General features: G+C 56.2%; 1 protein-coding gene across 1 annotated transcript; it reads left to right on the top strand.

Annotated features, from left to right (window-relative positions):
* The first annotated feature begins 2,318 nt into the window (after positions 1-2,318).
* On the top strand, positions 2,319-11,423 carry ANGPTL4 (angiopoietin like 4). The gene is made up of 7 exons (XM_032712288.1): positions 2,319-2,849; positions 3,422-3,532; positions 3,992-4,118; positions 8,440-8,553; positions 8,639-8,734; positions 9,046-9,321; positions 9,875-11,423. The coding sequence occupies exons 1-7, from the start codon at positions 2,319-2,321 to the stop codon at positions 10,054-10,056; spliced, it is 1,437 nt and encodes a 478-aa protein (XP_032568179.1). The 3' UTR covers positions 10,057-11,423.
* Positions 11,424-16,726: the final 5,303 nt, after the last annotated feature.

Below are 16,726 nucleotides of genomic sequence, written 5' to 3'. Positions count from 1 at the left end.
AGGCCCAACAGAGAAGCCTCGGTGGGGGGAAGAATGAGACCCCCTCCCCATCACTACCACCCCTCTGTATGTTCCTAGAGCCTCTCCAGCAACAGTGGCAGAGGGAGCACAGAGGGACCCATAAACTCACAAAGATTTGGAAGAAGAAATTCACATTTTTTATTGTTTCTTTTTCCTGTGCAATGTTTCCTATCTGTTTTTTTTTTCCCTCTTTCCTCATTTGAAAAATTCCTTCTGACCATGAAATAAACACAAAAGCAGTGGCTGGTGGAGGGGGCTGGGGCTCTCCAGACTCTGAAATTTCCCCAATTCCTCTTTATTCAGCTCCTACCTCCATGACTCCACCCTGAGCTGTTGCTGCTGGGTGCTTGCCCTGAGGCCTCTCACTCACCCTTTGGCCGGCAGCAGCCTGGGAAATGCTTGGAGATGGCTCTGGAGAACAAGGACCCTGGCAACTGCAGGTGTTTATTCCCACAGAAGGCTCCCACACCTTTGTCCATAAACACACCTACACCACAGGGGTGCTTTGCTCCCAACAACAGGGAGGTTATCCCCACAAAGGAAAAAAAAGATGGGAAACCCTGAATATTAGTTGCCTGCTTGGACATGGGAATGTAAGTTTGGCTGATGGAAGTGTTGGATGAGCATGTCATTGCTTTGGAAGGGCCGAGTGCCATGGGAGAGGCTGGGCTGAGAAATCAGCTCTGCAGAGCCACAGATCAGTAGAATGGCAGATCTCAAATGAGACTCCTGGCAAAAATTCCTCAGGGAAGAGCTGTGTGGGGTTGGGAAGCTGTGCCCAATGGCCATTACCCTTGGGAAGCTCCTGTGCCACCACCTTGCCTGCATCCCCAGGTGACAGGGGGACTACAGGAAGGGTAAATCTTCCTGCCAGGTGTTTTTGGACACGAGGAAAAGGCTTTTTCTGGGGCCATGCCTGAGCAGCAGTGGTGGGATGGAGATGGAACCGCTGCGGGCTCGGTGGGGCTGAGTGAAGGAGTCCAGGGCAGTCACATCAGCCAGAACCAGGGAATGGTGGAAAGTGGGAATTTGGCCCTAAAAGCTGGTGCAGGAGGGAAGGCAGGTCCAAGCTCGAGACTGCGCAGAGCAGAGCAGGGACTGAGCGCTGGGGCGGCAGAGGAAGCGCCCCATGGGGAGGGAGCAGAAGGCTCCATCTGCTCCATCCAAACAGAGCCGAGAGCAGCTCCATCATGGTGTGTGAATTCCTTCATGGAGAGAGAAAACAGAGCCTCGAAAATCATTTTAAGCCAGTGGGAAAAGGCAGGACAAGAAGGAAGAGCTGGAAACCAGGGCCCCAGACATGGGCAATGAAATAAGATGCATGTTTTTCACAGGAGGATGATTGAAGCCTGGGGTGGGGTTGGGTGGTGGGGGATGGAGATATTCATCCTTGTCACTCTTGGAGACCAGGAACATTTATTTAGAGGAGTGAACATTCTGCTCCCCTCGGGTATACAGAGGAGCTGATCCCGAGTGTGCCCCCTCCCCAGGGCTGGCAGCACCCTGTGGGGCATCCCCCAGGAGCCCTGCACCGATGCCAGGCCAGAGACCTCCAGCGAAGTCCTGTGCCTACAGTGGGCACCCCCCGGGGCCCCAGTACCATTCTGGGCATGGCCTGGGATCCCTGTGCCACAGGGCACTCCTGCCACGGGGCCAGCGGGTCCCAGTGGGGCACAGCCTTGGGAGGGGACACAGGTGCATCCACAGGGGTGGGGGACCAAGAGTCAGGGCTTGGTGAGGATGAGGGTCTCCAGTGCAGGGTGAGGGGCAGGACGGTCAGCAGGGATGGGATAGGGATGGGAGTGGGAACAGGTAGGGGCATGGGGATGGGGATGGAAGCAGGAATGGGAACGATAGGCAGAGGGTGGGGATGGGAATAATGATAGGGATGGGAACAGGGATAGGAATGGAGATGGGAATGGGGATGGAGACAGGGACGGAGACAGGGATGGGACGGGGAGGGGAGTAGGGATAGGAATGGGTATAGGAATGGAGATGGGCACAGGGATGGGATGCGGAGGGGAATGGGGACAGGGATGAGGACGGGCGCGGGCAGAGCTCCGTGGCAGAGACCGAGCCTGCCCCGAGCGGGGGGAGGACGTGGCTCGGAGCCGGGGCTGCCGCGAGCGGCGGGTGCTGATCCGGAGCCAGGGCCGGCAGGGGAGGGCGAACAAAGCGGCGGGGCCGGGCGGGCGGGCGGGGAGGGGCCGGTGCGGGGCCCTCCCCGCCGCGGGGCGCGGGCGGAGATAAAAGCGGGGCGGCGGCGGCGGCGCGGGCAGAGCAGCGGAGCGGGCATGATGCGGCTTGGCGGGGCGGCGCTGCTGCTGTGCGCGGCGGGACTGGCCGTGGCTCCCGCACCGGCACCGGGACCCGCACCGGGGGCCGGGTCCGAGCGGCGGGCGGCGGCGGCGGGGCCCGGGCGGGAGCGGCGGGCGCAGTTCGCCTCCTGGGACGAGGTGAACGTGCTGGCGCACGGGCTGCTGCAGCTGGGGCACGGCCTGAAGGAGCACGTGGAGCGCACCAAGGGGCAGCTGCGGGAGCTGGGCGGGCGGCTGAGCGCCCACAACAGCTCCCTGGGGCGGCTGCTGCGGCAGGCGCGGGAGGCGCAGGAGCGCGGGGAGCGGCTGCGGGGCAGCGTGCGGGAGCTGGAGGGCCGCGGTCGGCAGCTGCTCAACCTCTCCGAGGCGCTGCGGCAGCGGCTGGAGGAGGTGGCTGCCGACAAGGACGCGATCCAGGGCCGGCTGGAGCGGCTGGAGGGCCGGGTCCGGCTGGCGCTGCAGGCGCGGCCGGCCGGGAACCAGAGCGCCCGGGACCTGGGGGCGCTGCAGGTGAGCGCGGGGGGCACCGGCATCCAGCGGGGGAGCGGGGCGGAGGGGACCTGACCCGCACCGGCATCCACTGGGGGAGCGGGGCGGAGGGGACCTGACCCGCCCCGGCATCCACTGGGGGAGCGGGAGTGGTGGACACTGGCACTGACCGGGGAGCGGGGTAAGGGAACCCACCCCGTTCGGGGGCACCGCCACCACCAGGGAGAGCGGGGAGGATGAGGGGAGAGGGGACCGGACCGGCACCGAGCGGGTGGAGCAGGGTGGGGGAGAGTCACCCACCCTGCCCGGGTCACCGGTACCGACGAGGGGAGCGGGATGGAGAGGACCCCACGCGCCCCTGTCGCTAGCACTGACCTGAAGAGCTTTGGCGGCGGGACAGCCCCCGGGCCCCACTGATCTGGGGCACCGGGAGAGTCCTCGGGGAAAACCGATGTGGGACAGGGAGCTGTGGGCTGGGATCAGCCTCAGGAGAGGGGAGGGAGTCCTGGGGGCACCGGGAGCACTCTACCGGGAGTCTGGTATGGCCGGAGCTTCCCGGAGCTACGGGGTTCACCTGGCTCTTCCCCCTGTAGTCCCTGATGGATGCTCAGAACCTACGGATTGAGGAGCTCCTGCAGAAGATCAAGCAGCAGCAGTACAAGCTGGACAAACAGAACCTGCAGATTAAAAGCCTGCAGAGCAAGGTGAGCCCCCGTCCTGCACTGCAACCCCCAGCCTGGCCCCACACACTGTGGTGTGTACCCCTGCTGTCCCAGCTCCCTGGCTTTGGGGACCCCACAGGGGCCACAGTCCTGGTCCTTGTGCTGCAGTGTTGATGTGAGGGCAGCAACCTGCAAGCTCCCAGGGAGTTTGCATGGAGCAATAGGAGGAATTTGGTGGGTGGGAACAGCGTTCCTGGGCTCTGCCTTTGCATTTATCTGCAGAATAAACTCACTGGCATGGGTGTGAAATATCACAGTCATCTCTGGCTTTGCCAGGACCGGGTGTCTCCTATTCCTCGAGGTTTCTGGGCAAGTTCAGCCCCAGCTCTGGCCACAGGGAGTGGCTGGCGTGCAGCCGACCAGCTCCCCTGAGTAACAGTGTGGAAAACGAGCTGAGATAAAACTGTTCTGACTTGTGCATTTATTTATTTTTTTTTTTAGGTCAATCTACTAATCCCCCTACACCACAACAAAACGCAGTCTCCAAAGTGGAAGATAAATCTGAAGAAGAGCCTCAACCTCACCAGCCAGAACCAGAATGGCAGTGGGGAGCCTGTGCCAACACAGAGTGAGTATCTGCCCGTGCCACCCTGCTTATCTGCCCCAAAGCAAACCTGCAGCAGTTGCAACCCTTTGGAAACAAAGGTTTCACTTGATCTGAGCCAGGATGTGAAATTTGTTTAAAAACCTGGAGGTTGGGAGTATGGCCAGAGTGTGGGGTTTTGGAGCACAGGCAAAATCCTTGCATTCTGGGCCAGTGTTAGTCCAGCAGGAATTTAAGGATTTAGGAGGCTTTTTTTCCTGCCCCGTGTTAGGAATGCAGTGGGGAGCAGGCAAAGCCTGTGAGCAGGTATTTGTCAAAGAGGATTGGCAGGTGGGGGGTGAATGCATGCAGGAGAGGAGGGTCTCAGCTCCTTGGAGTTAACTCTTGTTCACCTGCTCACACTTCACCCAGGCAGGATCTGCTTCTCTGTCTGGGGGAGGAGGGGAGGGTTAGGGAGCCCTGGGTGGAGAGGAGAGCTGCATACCTGTTGTGTCTCTTTCCCTTGGCTCATACTTAGGGCTTGTACATGAAAGACAAGTGCCTCAGCTTGCACTGTGCTTAGCAGAAGGTGCTGAGTTGCAGTGGATGCTGTACCTGCAGCTCCTGGCTCTGCCTGGAACATCCTCTCTGCTGGTGACAGGGCTGGAGGGGCTCCTGCAGAGCAAAGGGCAGCAGAGTGGGTGTCCCCAGCTGCAGTGTGTCCTGCAGCCTCCCTCCAGACAGGAACTGGTGTCCCCGCAGGGTTTGTGGCCAGGAGCAGCTGCTGTCATGTCGTGTCAGCTGAATCACAGTGCTGGCTCTGCCTGTGCAGCTGTCTGGGGATGTTCAGCAGGAGCAAAACAAACCAGGCAGGGTGAGGAGTCACGGGGAATTCCTGGCCAGGGCCTGAAGCAGGGATAGTATGGGAAAACATATGGGTATTTTGTATGTGTATGTGTAATTTGTCTGTGGACCTCAGAGCTGTCACCGTTGTGCCTGAAAGCTGGCTGGGAAGAACAAAGGGCTGCAGAAATGATGCAGACAGGAAAAGAGGTGGGATGTGGTGTTCCAAACTCCTCCTGGTGCTCAGCTCAGTGGGGCTGTGTGGGGTCTCCCTTGGTCAGAGCAGCACTACTGAGCCAGAAAACTCTCAGAACTTCTCTCCCTGTTTTTTTTTCCCAGCTCTGCTTTGTCACTTGCCTGCAGTAATGTGTCATAGAATTGTTTGGGTGGGAAGGGACATTCAGAGGTCATCTAGTCCAACCTCCAGCTCCACTCTCAGGTTATGCTGAAAGTGGGGTGCAGGGAGATGGGTTGGGGTCTTTGCTACTTACTGGTGGCAGATGTAGGCTGTGCAGGCTACAGAGATGTTCGTGATGCACGGTGGGAGGTAGCAAGGGCCCACAGTTCCCAGGGATGCTGTGAGTACTCAGCACCTTCCAGTGCTGAGCTGTCCCTGATGAGGAGACCTTGAGCATCTCCAGCACCCCGGGCACTCCAACTCCCCCCCTTCCCCGCTGTGAGCTTCCCCTTCTCTTGCCTAATCCCTGTTGTTGGTATCACTCGCAGAAAACAAATCGGCTTCCTCTCATTAGCAAGTCAACTGAGTTTTCTGGCAAATCTTAAAGCGCACAGGCCGGCCCGTGCCCTCTGCCTGGGGGGCTTTTGGCCGCTGTCAGAGCGGGTGAGCGCTGCAGAGGCTTGTGCCGGCAGCTCCCGGCTTTTGTCAGGCAGAGCCCGGTGCCGGCGCGGCCCCGGGGAGCGGCGATGAACTCCACCAGCAGCCCTTGCAGAAAGACCCTTTTATTTGCATCCAGCGAGCACAAGTTTTTTCGGGGCAGGGCTGGCGCGGGGCCAAGCATGTGAAAGTTGAAGGCTCGGAGCTGCCTGGGGAGTGAGAGGTTTAATCGCTTGCAGAAAGAGGATCACGTCTTTGGGCAGAGCCTGTGCTTTCTGGCAGCCGGCCGAGTAGGGGAAAGGTAGAGCCCTGCTCATGCTCTCCCCGTGGCGCTGAGACTCCAAAATAATGGGGTGGGGTTGGGGAGGGAGAGGGGGAGGTGATGCAGACAGCTCCAGGCATGCTCTGCCAATCCCTGAGGATGGATGTTTATCCCAGGTTAGTGACCTCCCTCTCCACCCTCGTCACAGCTGCAAATCCTGTTGGGTGAACACAGAGCCTGGGGCAGCTCCAACCTTGTTGTCTTGCTTGGCTAAATAAAGGGGGAGGGAAAGGAAAACACAGGAGCAGCCAGGAGGGCTTGTTGTTCTGCTGGTGCCGTTCGGATGTGCAACATGAACTGGAACTAACGAGCGTGTTCCTCAAACAAAAAGACTGAGAGGAGGCTGTTCAAGCAGCTGCATCTCGTTCAGCTGCTGGAGAGTCCCTGTGGCATCAGGAGAACGGGGATCGAGTGCAGGGAGTGGGGCCAGGGCCCAGAAATGAGAAACAGGCAGGAATGGGTTTGGCTTCTGTGCGCTGGGACCACTAATCATCCCCCTGGCACCTTCCCATTGATGCTGAAGGATGCAGTGGGAGAGGAGGTGAGGAGCTGGGTGAGCCCAGCACCCTCCAGCACCTCCCTGCTGATGGCCATGTGAGTGGGGACTTCTGGTTGGGGTGTTCCTTCCCCTGAACCTTGTTTGCTTCCCTGCCTGCAGTCAGCCAGAGAGCAGGGATATTGGGGATGCACTCAGCCCTGGCAGTGCAGGGGGCTCTGTGTGGTTTAGATCCTTCATGCAAAACACCCTCAATTCCTGTGCCCGTGGGCTCAGGGCAGGGCTGGGGACACACGCTTGTCTCGTGGTGCACTGATGGTGGCACCAGTCCTGGGCTGGCATTGGCCCCAGGGGGTGTGAGGGATGCGACCACCAGCTGACTGTGGGAGAGGGGCTTTCCCTGCTGAGGAGGGGAATGTTCATGGTGAGAGGGAAGGGTGAGGGGAGGGGTATGTTGGAAATGGGTGAAAGGTGGTGGCAGGTGTCACATTTCTGTCCCCTGGGTCCCCCCTGACCTTTTCTCCAGCTGAGGTTCTGCTCTTTGCCACAATGCAATGTTGGGGCTCCCCAGCACCCAGAGAGGATGGGGCAGGAGGTGATGCCCTGCATGGGCTGCTTTTGCTCTTGGCAGCTCAAAGGCCCCATTTTCTCCCCTCCATCTGGCCTCAGGGAAGCCTCAGGCTGTTGGGGGAGGCCCCTCTCCCTGCTGCTGCTCTGGATTGTGGTGTCAGCCCTGACCCTGGGGCAGCTACCATGAGGGGACTGCCATGGGGGGGCTGTGGGGGTGGCCAGCACCCCAGCACAGCCCAGGGCTTGTCTCGAGGTTTCTTCACTTGTCTGTCTCGGGGTCATGCTGGCAGCAGCTGTGAGCCACCACAACCCATCCACCCTAGTGGGGGAAGAACAGGCCCCCTTTGTCTGGGGGTGACGGGGGCACCTGTCCCTGCTGACAAAGAGCCCCTTGACTGCTCAGCAGCCTGGGGCTAAATCTCTGCACATCCTTCTCTGGCCTTCTGACTGTGGTGTTGTAACAGGTTCCCCACTCCCTGTCTCTCCCAAATGCTGTGATGGGTGGTGGTTCCTGGATGGACTTTTATCGGTGCTGTTGAAATGGTGCTTTGCTGGCGGCTCCGGGCAAAGTCCCTGCAGGGCAGAAGGAGGGGTGGGGGCTCAGCCGGCCTGGGGATGGAGGGGACAAGCTGGGGGGTGGCTTCACCCTGGGTAATCCACTCAGGCAGTGAGCTGCTGCTCCCAGAGTCCATCCACCCCTTCCCTGCCCTGGTCAGTGTGTCTCAGAAAAAGGGTCACTCCAGCCTGGCGCTGTGCCCACTGCTGGCAGGTTGCCCAGTGGGATGTCTGGCTGGGGCCACCACAGTTGCTGGGAGAACGAGGTCGTGTGCTGGAGATGCTCATGTGCCTTCCTGATGTCAGGACTTGGGGTTTCTTTCTGCCCCCGAGGCCCCTTGAGCCTGCTTCAGCCTTGGGGTGGGATGGGGATGCTCGGCCCTGGCGTTACCCTGGCCCAAATGGGCTGCTCCTGCAAGGGAGCTGGGGAGCATCCTGATCCCTCCTCGAGCCCTGCTCTCCAGCCAAGGTGACCCCAGCCTGGCCCAATGCCTGGCTTCTGCCTTGGATGGAAGCCCAAGGAACTCTGTTTGGATAAAGGGGAAGATGTGCAGAGTCACAGTGTTTAAAGATGCTGAAGTTGGGGTCATCGTCCCCAGCGCGTGTCCAGAGCTGCCTCCACTGCCCTGCACAGCTGGCCGGGCTCGTGGCCAGGGCTGCAAGTGCCGGGGCCATGGTAGGAGCAACCTGCTGAGGAAGTGGGGCTTGGGGCCATCTAACCGGTTGCTGTTTCCTTCCCCTGCAGAGCTCCCAGAGGGTTGCCACCAGCTCTTCCTGGCTGGGCAGCAAAGCAGTGGCGTTTTCCAGGTGCAGCCCGTGGGATCTCAGCCCTTCAAAGTCTACTGTGACATGACTGCAGGTAAAGCCCTGTGGGTGTCCCACTGTGCCTGGCAGGGTGCTCTTGAAGGGGTAACCCCAAATGACTGTGTTTTCCCTGCCCACAGAGGGTGGCTGGACAGTGATCCAGAGGCGCACGGATGGCTCTGTAGACTTTGACCAGCTGTGGGATGCCTACAAGAATGGCTTTGGAGACCTCCATGGTAGGTGGAGGATGGGGTCTGTCTTCTCATTGTGTGATAAGGGGCAGCTCAGCAAAAGTTATTCCCCTCACTGGCCCCTGGAGCTCTCTGTGCTGGAGAGGGGGGACACTTCAGCTGTGGGCTGGAAAGAGGGGACACTGCTTGCAGAGTGGAGGTCCTTGATCTTCCTGCTGTGTCCTGCAGGTGCCAGACAGTGATTCAAACACTGCAATGTCCTGGCTTGTCCCTGTTTGTCTCTGGAGCCTGCTCACGTGCCTGCTTTGCACAGCATGTTTGTGTTCCTGCAGCCAATGCCGTGGGTCTTATTTCAGGTGACTTCTGGCTGGGCCTGGAGAAGATACATCACCTTGTCCAAGAGGGAAAATACAATCTCCTGATTGAGCTGGAAGACTGGGAGGGTAATTCGCAGGTGGTTCAGTTTGTCTTCAGCCTGGGTGGTGAGAGTACAGCCTACATGCTCAACCTGCTGGGGCCTCTGTCTGGAGAGCTGGAAAATGCCATTGGGGACTTCAGGCAGCTGCCCTTCTCCACTCGGGATCGTGACCACGACCTCAAAGCTGACACAAACTGTGCCAAACACCTCTCAGGTCAGTACAAACTCTTCTGTTCCAGTGGTGTGCACTGCCCTGTCAGCCCTCCACTGTCTGGTGGTGGCTGAGTGGGACAGGGACCCTGTGGCACTGGACCCCTTTGGTGTTGAGCCTGTCTTGCCCCTGGCTTCCCTGGGACAGCTGCATCCTTGGGAGGAGCTGTGCAGGGAACCAGGAGGGAGGCTGAAAGTGGGGAGGAAGGGGGTTCATGATTCAGGTCTTGGCCCAAGCATCTGTCCTTGCAACAGCTTTGCTGGCTGCCACCTTGCTTGGAACCCTTTCAAGGAGAGCAGAGACTTCCCACCTGAGATGGGGCTGGGGAAGGGTTTGAGGGGGGGTTTTGCACACAGGAGGGAGCAGCAGAGGTTTGCAGATGCATCCTGAAGTCACACAGGATCTGTAAAACGTTTCCCAGTGCAGGAGATGCCTCGAGGTGCTCTTGTGAGGTCCTGAAGCCCTGGAAAAGTGGGGGAATGGGGGCAAGAGCTGCCTGGGTTTGTCTTCTGTCTGGAATTGCTGTGGGTTGAAATTGCCTGTGTTGCCTTGGTAGGTGGCTGGTGGTTCAGCACCTGTGGCCATGCCAACCTCAATGGGAAGTACTTCCGCTCCATCCCCCGCCAGAGGCACGAGCGCAAGCAGGGAATCTTCTGGAAGACATGGAAGGGCAGGTACTACCCACTGAAGTCAACCACCATGAAAATCCAGCCTGCAGCACTGGAAGCAGAGCCCTAATGCCGCCACTTGAGACTTGACTTTGTTTGCGGAGCACGGACCTGAGCTCCGTCACTTGGTGTTTACAGAAAACAAACCCTGGAAAGCCCCCTGAGGGAGATCTCCCTCGGTTAGCAGCCCTTTAGTGGCACAACACAGCTCCTTGCTATGAGTAATACAGCTCCATGTTGCCAAAACCCCTGGAAGAGAACTCCCAAATCTGAAGAGGAGCCACCAGCAGGGAGATCAACCTCCAGAGCATGCACAGGGGTCTCCTGACCTGCCATGTGCTGCTGTAGCAAGTTGTCTGGTGCTTTTTTTTTGTCCTGTCTTAACATTTCTGTACTTTTTTGATGACCTGTGGCAGGGGGAGCACGTGAAGTGTCTCACTGCCCTGGACCCCAGCGCTGGGTACGGAGCCTTGCTGTGTCCCATCTTTCACTCTTGTTCCCAAATGATGTCCCACCTACCCTCCTGTGAGAGCCCCTGGAGCCTCTGTCCCCTGCCAGGGCTGGGGGCAGTGAGCCCTGGGCAGCTCCATCTGTGCAGCCCCTGCCCTGCTGAGGGTTGATGGGGGGTCTGAGGGTTGCCCCTGCAGAAGGAGACCTCAGGCTCATTTACCCTCCCTTTGAAGACTTGTGTTTCTGGCTGTGCTGGAATTTGCCAGGAGCTGGGAAAACCGCTTCCAGCTCCCAGGATGATGGGTGGGATCCTGCAGCTGCTTGTGTGAGGGCCAGGTCCTGGGGGACTGTGCCTGGAGCTTGCAAGTGCTGCTGGGGAGGGGTAGGATGAGCAGTGGGACAGCACAGGTACAGAGCAGTGACTGTCCCTGGCCAGGACACTGTCACTGTCAGTCCCCATGAACCTGGGGGCTGCCTTCTCCCACCAGACACCTCGTGCTTTGCAGAGGGACTGGCACTGTCCCACGTGTGTGTCCCAGCACTAAAAGGCCAGGGGGCAGCAGGATTTCTCTGCAAAAGGCACACTCACCTCATCAGGTGAGTACCCTGATGTGCAGCATCACCTCTGCCTTCAGGGTGGGTGCAGGGGGAGAGGTGGCCAAAACAGGTCCCCAAAAACTGTTACGGGCCAAGTTACAGTCTTGGGGCTTCCCAAGCATCCTGCCCTATTTGAAGTCATATTGACTGCTGTGCTAGAGCTCCTAGCTGCTAAATACTGTACAGAGTTGTATGTAGGATGTTGGATCCTGTTGATGAATTCCTTGTTTTAATTTGTTTCCATATTTAAATGCAGTGTTAATAACAATGTGGTGTAATTTATAAATGTTGATGCCGGAAAGAAAAGCAAGTGTAGTTTGTGTATTTTTAACTTTTTTTTTTTGTACTAAAATATCTTTTCTGAAGATGTCTTTTAATAAAAACAAGCCTGTAACTGTCCTGCCTGGATTATTTGCCTGATGGTTTACCTGTAGCAGGTGTGTGGGAGCATTGTGAGGGCTCTGCTTTTGGAAATTTCTCTTATTGGAAGTGTGACTGAGGCACTCTGCTCCCTTCTGGCCTCCATTTTCAGCTGTAGCCTTATGGAGCTCTAACATAAATCCCTGCTCTAGTGTCCAGCAGCAGTTTTCAGTCTGCTTGAAGTTTAATGGACTTCTAAATTTCTTTTCTTTCTGGAAATCAGACCTTGCAGCAGCAAGTTTATAAGTGATGATGAGCTGGATTTTCTTATTCCCTGATGGCAGACCTTTACACCAGGGGATATTCCTCCTAGGTGGCTGGAAGAGCCTGTGGCAAGTCTTTGAAAATGAGCAGAGGCTGAGGTCTGGATGATCCAGGCCCACTAAAGTCAGTTGATCAGGACAAGCCCCACTAAGCAGCAGCCCTTTGCCTGCTCATACCTCATGTGTGTAGTCATCTCCAAAAGCCTTTATTGTAACTTCTGGGGGCTGATTTCAGATGTAGGAATGAAATGCACTGGGGATGGTGCAGGAGCCTTGAAGATGAAGGGGGTAAATTCCAGCAGTGCTCACACTGCCAGATGGATATTTTTTTCCAGCTCCCATATACTGGAGCTGGAGAAAACCAAGGAAAGGAGACAAAAGTTGCTCATTGCAGGAAGAGGAGATGAGACTGCTCTAGTCCCCTGAGCAGCTCTATAAATACCCAATGTACCTAAATGTGGCCCCAGCTCCTCTGTCTGTCCTGCTTCCCTGAGGGGAATCCCAGGGTTAATGATAGCCCCAAGCACAACTGTGCAAACAGCCCATTATACCCAGCTCTGCACTGTCTGTCTGCTCACTCCTGCATTCAGAAATACATTTTTAATATTCCATTTGCTTAATTCAAAACTTGCTTAGTCCCTGAATGCCCCAGCAGATACTGGGGCGTGTTTTAGTCTGGATACTGCAGTGATGAGACTGAGGTGTTTTTTATGCATCAAATAGCTGGTGAAGGAGCTCTGCTGCATTTACTCATTGCCAGGTTTTCCTGGCAGACTGGGGTTTGCTTCCCAGTGGTGCATTTGATCCACAGGAGGTGCTGGTAGCCGGTGCAGGGGGTACCAGAGGCCAGCCAGGGTTTGGTAAATGCCCAAATCTTGCCTATCCCAGGGATCACAGCTGCTGCTTTCCTGTGTGTCCCAGTCTTGCCTGTTTTGCTGCACAAGCCTCCACACCCCATCATGTCAGTGCCGCCCCAGGTCTTCGATCCCACACTGGAGCACGTAGCATTCCGGGATCTTTCGAGGTCCCTCTGCAGAAGAAGCCCGTGATGGCTCTCTGTTTTCATCTGAAACCCCCATGGAATCCTCCAGCTCCTTCTGTTTTAACAACTGCTCGAGCTGCAGCTCGTGGCAGCATCTGGGAGCTGCCGCGGGGCTCCCTCCAGCGACAGCGGGAGACCCGGCACGGGCTGCTGGGCGCGGGTGTGCCCGGGGTACCGAGCGCTGCTGCTCCCCAAAAACCGGCCCTGGGTCCTGCGCGGGCCGGGATGTGCTGCACCAGGGATGGGCCACCCCGGGCTTCGAGAGCACCCCAGCAAAACCCCGGCGATAGCGGGCAGAAGGAACGCTGCTCGCTCTGTGAGCGTGGAGGGGCTGTGCCGGGAGTGGGGATGGGATAAGGCCAAAGGCTGCGGGGTCTGACTCGGTGGGATGGGGCTTTGGGGACCAGCAGCACTGCGGGACACCTGGGGCTGTGCTCCAGTGGGTGGCACGGGGCTGGCGTGTGCCTCAGCTGAAGCAAATTGACTCGGGATTCTCACAGGGTAGATCAAGGTGATGTTGCACATCAGGTACCAATGTCCCAGCCCAGCTGTGTTTGTGTCCCCAAAAAATGAGGACAGCTGAGGACAGCACAGAGCTCCCTCTGAACAGCAGGAACAAGTGCTGGCAGACACGACAGTGGAGCCTTGAGCCCTTTTTTATTTAACAGCGGAATCCAAACCACTCTTTGGCAAAAAGGGAAGGTGTTTGTGTGTACACAGAGCTGCACCAGCTTGGATGGACGGGCTGAACCCCTGCATCAGTGGCACTGAGGTGCTGGGGTGGGTAAGCCAGAGGCCCCCCGCAGTGGTGGTGCACCTCAATCAAACAAAAAAGGCAAATTGGCAAAGCCCCCACCGAGATCTGGAACCTGCCACACAACCACAGAACAGCAAACTGAGAGCAAGGGACAAGTTCTCCACCCACCAACACTCTCCAGGCACCTCCAGCCCAGCACTCAGCCTCACCAGCACCAGCAAGGGTCACACTTTCAAAGCTGACCCTGGCTCCAAATGGGTGCCTGCCAGACACCAGGAGTGCCAGGACTCTCCCAGTCCTCCCAGTAGCTTCAGCTCTTCTGTTATAGCTCAGGAGCACCGAGCACAAATTGAGTTTCCTGTGGATGACTCTGGCATGACTCTGCACCCTCTCCTTTACCAGGGACACCTCCCAAGCAGAGTGTTCTGGGGTGGCTCCTTGAGGGTACTCGTGGACACCACTGAAATCCCACTAAGAGGGTGGAAAGAGAATATCCTGGCTCAAGTATTCCACGCAGGCAGCTGCATCCTGGGTCACTGCAGGGGCTGAGGCCCCCAGGACAAGCTGCAGCATCTTAGGTGACCATTTTGAGCAAGTTTTTATGAAAAAAAAAAGTCTAATTTATTAAAAAAGGCTTTTTTATGACAAGTTTTATTAAAAAGAAATGCAGATGGCACAGTGCTGACAGCTCTTCAGCAGAGTGAAGGAAATATTTGGGGCTTTCAGGACCCCTGCTACCTGTTGAGAACTACTCACAGTGCACAGGTGGCTGGGTATATGGCTGCAATGAGAGCTGCAGGGTGTGCCCGGGGTGTGGGGGGGTCATGAGGGGCCCCTCTCGGGTCACTGGAGCTGCTGCTGCAAAAGGACTTCAGTCCCAGCAGTGACAGTCTGGGGTGCTGTCAGTGGGATCCCCAGAGTGGCATCGCCAGGCAGCCTCTGGGATGATGTGCCACTGAGGCTCTGAGGGTTGCCCAGTGTGAAAGGACAAATTTGACAGACTCTCAAACTGTTTCTGAGAAGGATGGCTCAACAGAAAAAAAAGAGAAAATGGGAAAAGTGGGAGGCAGCTCAAAATGATGATGGAATACGGTCAGCTGGGGAAAAACCGATTCTTCCAAAGAAATATTTAGTCACTATGGTGAGATGGTTTCAGGACAAAGCCCATGGAGGGACTGAGGCAACAGCCAGCCAAGCACAAAGAGCGTGGGCAGCTCCAGGAATTTACACCACTGCAAAATGAATTACTAACAGCTGCCCAATTTACCCAAAGTTCTGAAGTAACAGTAACTCAGAGTTAGGAAGGCAACCACGGGCCTGCTTCCCTTTCCAGCAGCTGCACAGAGACTGCAGACATGCCACCTCTGGCTGGGGACAAGGATTTGCTGGTGAGAGGAGATCGTTTGCCAGGGTGGGCAGAAGCCTTTCCAACAGGAAGGGCACACACAGGAGGAGCAGTAAAGACCTGGCTAAAGGAAGTTATACCTGATGTGGAGTTTCAGAGCTGATTGAGTCAGAGAGAGGTGCTCATTTTACAGCAAGTATAATCCATCTGCTGTACAAGTCTTTGGGGATAGAGAGGAAATTACATACACCACATCACCCACAGTCTTCAGGACAGGTAGAGAGAATTAATAGAATGTTGAAAGAAAAGATAGTGAAAATATGCACACACACTAATCTGAAATGGCCAGAAGCCTTAAATTTGGCTCTGTGGGATGTCCAGAATACTCTGTGACAACATGTAGGGCTGACACCAGCAGAAATTCTCTTTGGAAGGCACTTAGCTGTACCAGGACCTTATATCCCAGTTACAACCAGCTTATTGGATAGATATTGACCCAATGTGTTATATACACACAGAAAGAGTTCAAAGAGCAAATTATGCTCAGTGGTATCAACCAATTCCCCCTGAAATACAGGTACAAGATACACAGCCTGGAGGTGGAGTTTTAAATAAGATATTCTGTAGAAAAGCCAAATTAGAACCCAGATGGGAAGGGCCATGTGCTGTTTTACTGTGTTCCTATTTTGCTGTTAAAGTTTTAGGTAAGGAAAATGGGATAAACTTTCTCACATCAAATGAACAATGGATGATCTGTTCCATCACTTTCAATAGTGGTGTCCCCGAGGGATCAGTCCTGTTCAGTGCCTTTTATTGTTGATCTGGATGAGGGCATTGAGTCCACCCTTGTTAAATTTGTGGACAACACAAAGCTGGGTGGGAGTGTTGGAGGGTAGGAAGGCCCAGCAGAGGGATCTGGACAGGATGGATTGATGGACTGAGACCTACGATGTGAGAGTCAACAAGACCAAATGCTAATCCCACAGTTTGGTCACAATAACCCCCTGCAGCAGCACAGGCTGGGGACAGAGTGGCTGGAGAGCTGCCCAGCAGAGAGGGACCTGGGGGTGCTGGTTGGCAGCAGCTGAACATGAGCCAGAGTGTGCCCAGGTGGGCGAGAAGGCCAATGGATCCTGGCCTGGATCAGGAACAGTGTGGCAGCAGGAGCAGGGAAGTGATTCTGTCCCCGTACTCGGCACTGGTGAGGCCACACCTGGAGTGCTGTGTCCAGCTCTGGGTCCCTCAGTTCAGGAAGGATGTTGAGGTTCTGGAATGTGTCCAGAGAAAAGTGATGAAGCCAGTGAAGGGTCTGGAGCACAAGTCCTGTGAGGAGCAGCTGAGGGAGCTGGGGTTGTTTAGGCTGGAGCAAAGGAGATTCAGGGGTGGCCTTCTCACTCCCTCCAACTCCCTGACAGGAGGGTGGAGCCAGGTGGGGGTAGGGCTCTTCTCCCAGGTGGCCAGAGACAGGACGAGAGGACACAGCCTCAAGCTGCACCAGCAGAGGTTTAGGCTAGACATTAGGAGGGATTTCCTCACAGAAAGGGTGATTAGACACTGCAATGAGCTGCCCAGAGAGGTGGTGGAGTCATCATCCCTGGAGGTGTTTAAGGAAAGACTGGACATTGCACTTCATGCCATGGTCTGGTTGACACAGTGATGTTCAATCACAGGTTGGACTCAGTGGTCTCAGAGGTCTTTTCCAACTTTAGTGATCCCGTGACCCAGCTTCTGTGATCAACTGGTTGATAAATAACTGACCTCTGAGAATCCTTTGTGATTTTGTGTTGGTAACCATTTAATTATTTGTGCACGTGAATCTAAGTTGTACTCTATCCTCTGAAAGTCTTTTTTGCCTTAATTCTGTTA

This window comes from Chiroxiphia lanceolata, chromosome 27 (assembly GCF_009829145.1).
Source record: "Chiroxiphia lanceolata isolate bChiLan1 chromosome 27, bChiLan1.pri, whole genome shotgun sequence".
Taxonomy (NCBI): domain Eukaryota; kingdom Metazoa; phylum Chordata; class Aves; order Passeriformes; family Pipridae; genus Chiroxiphia; species Chiroxiphia lanceolata.
The sequence above is the reverse complement of the archived record's forward strand: the minus strand, read 5'-3'. Positions and strand labels throughout refer to the sequence as shown.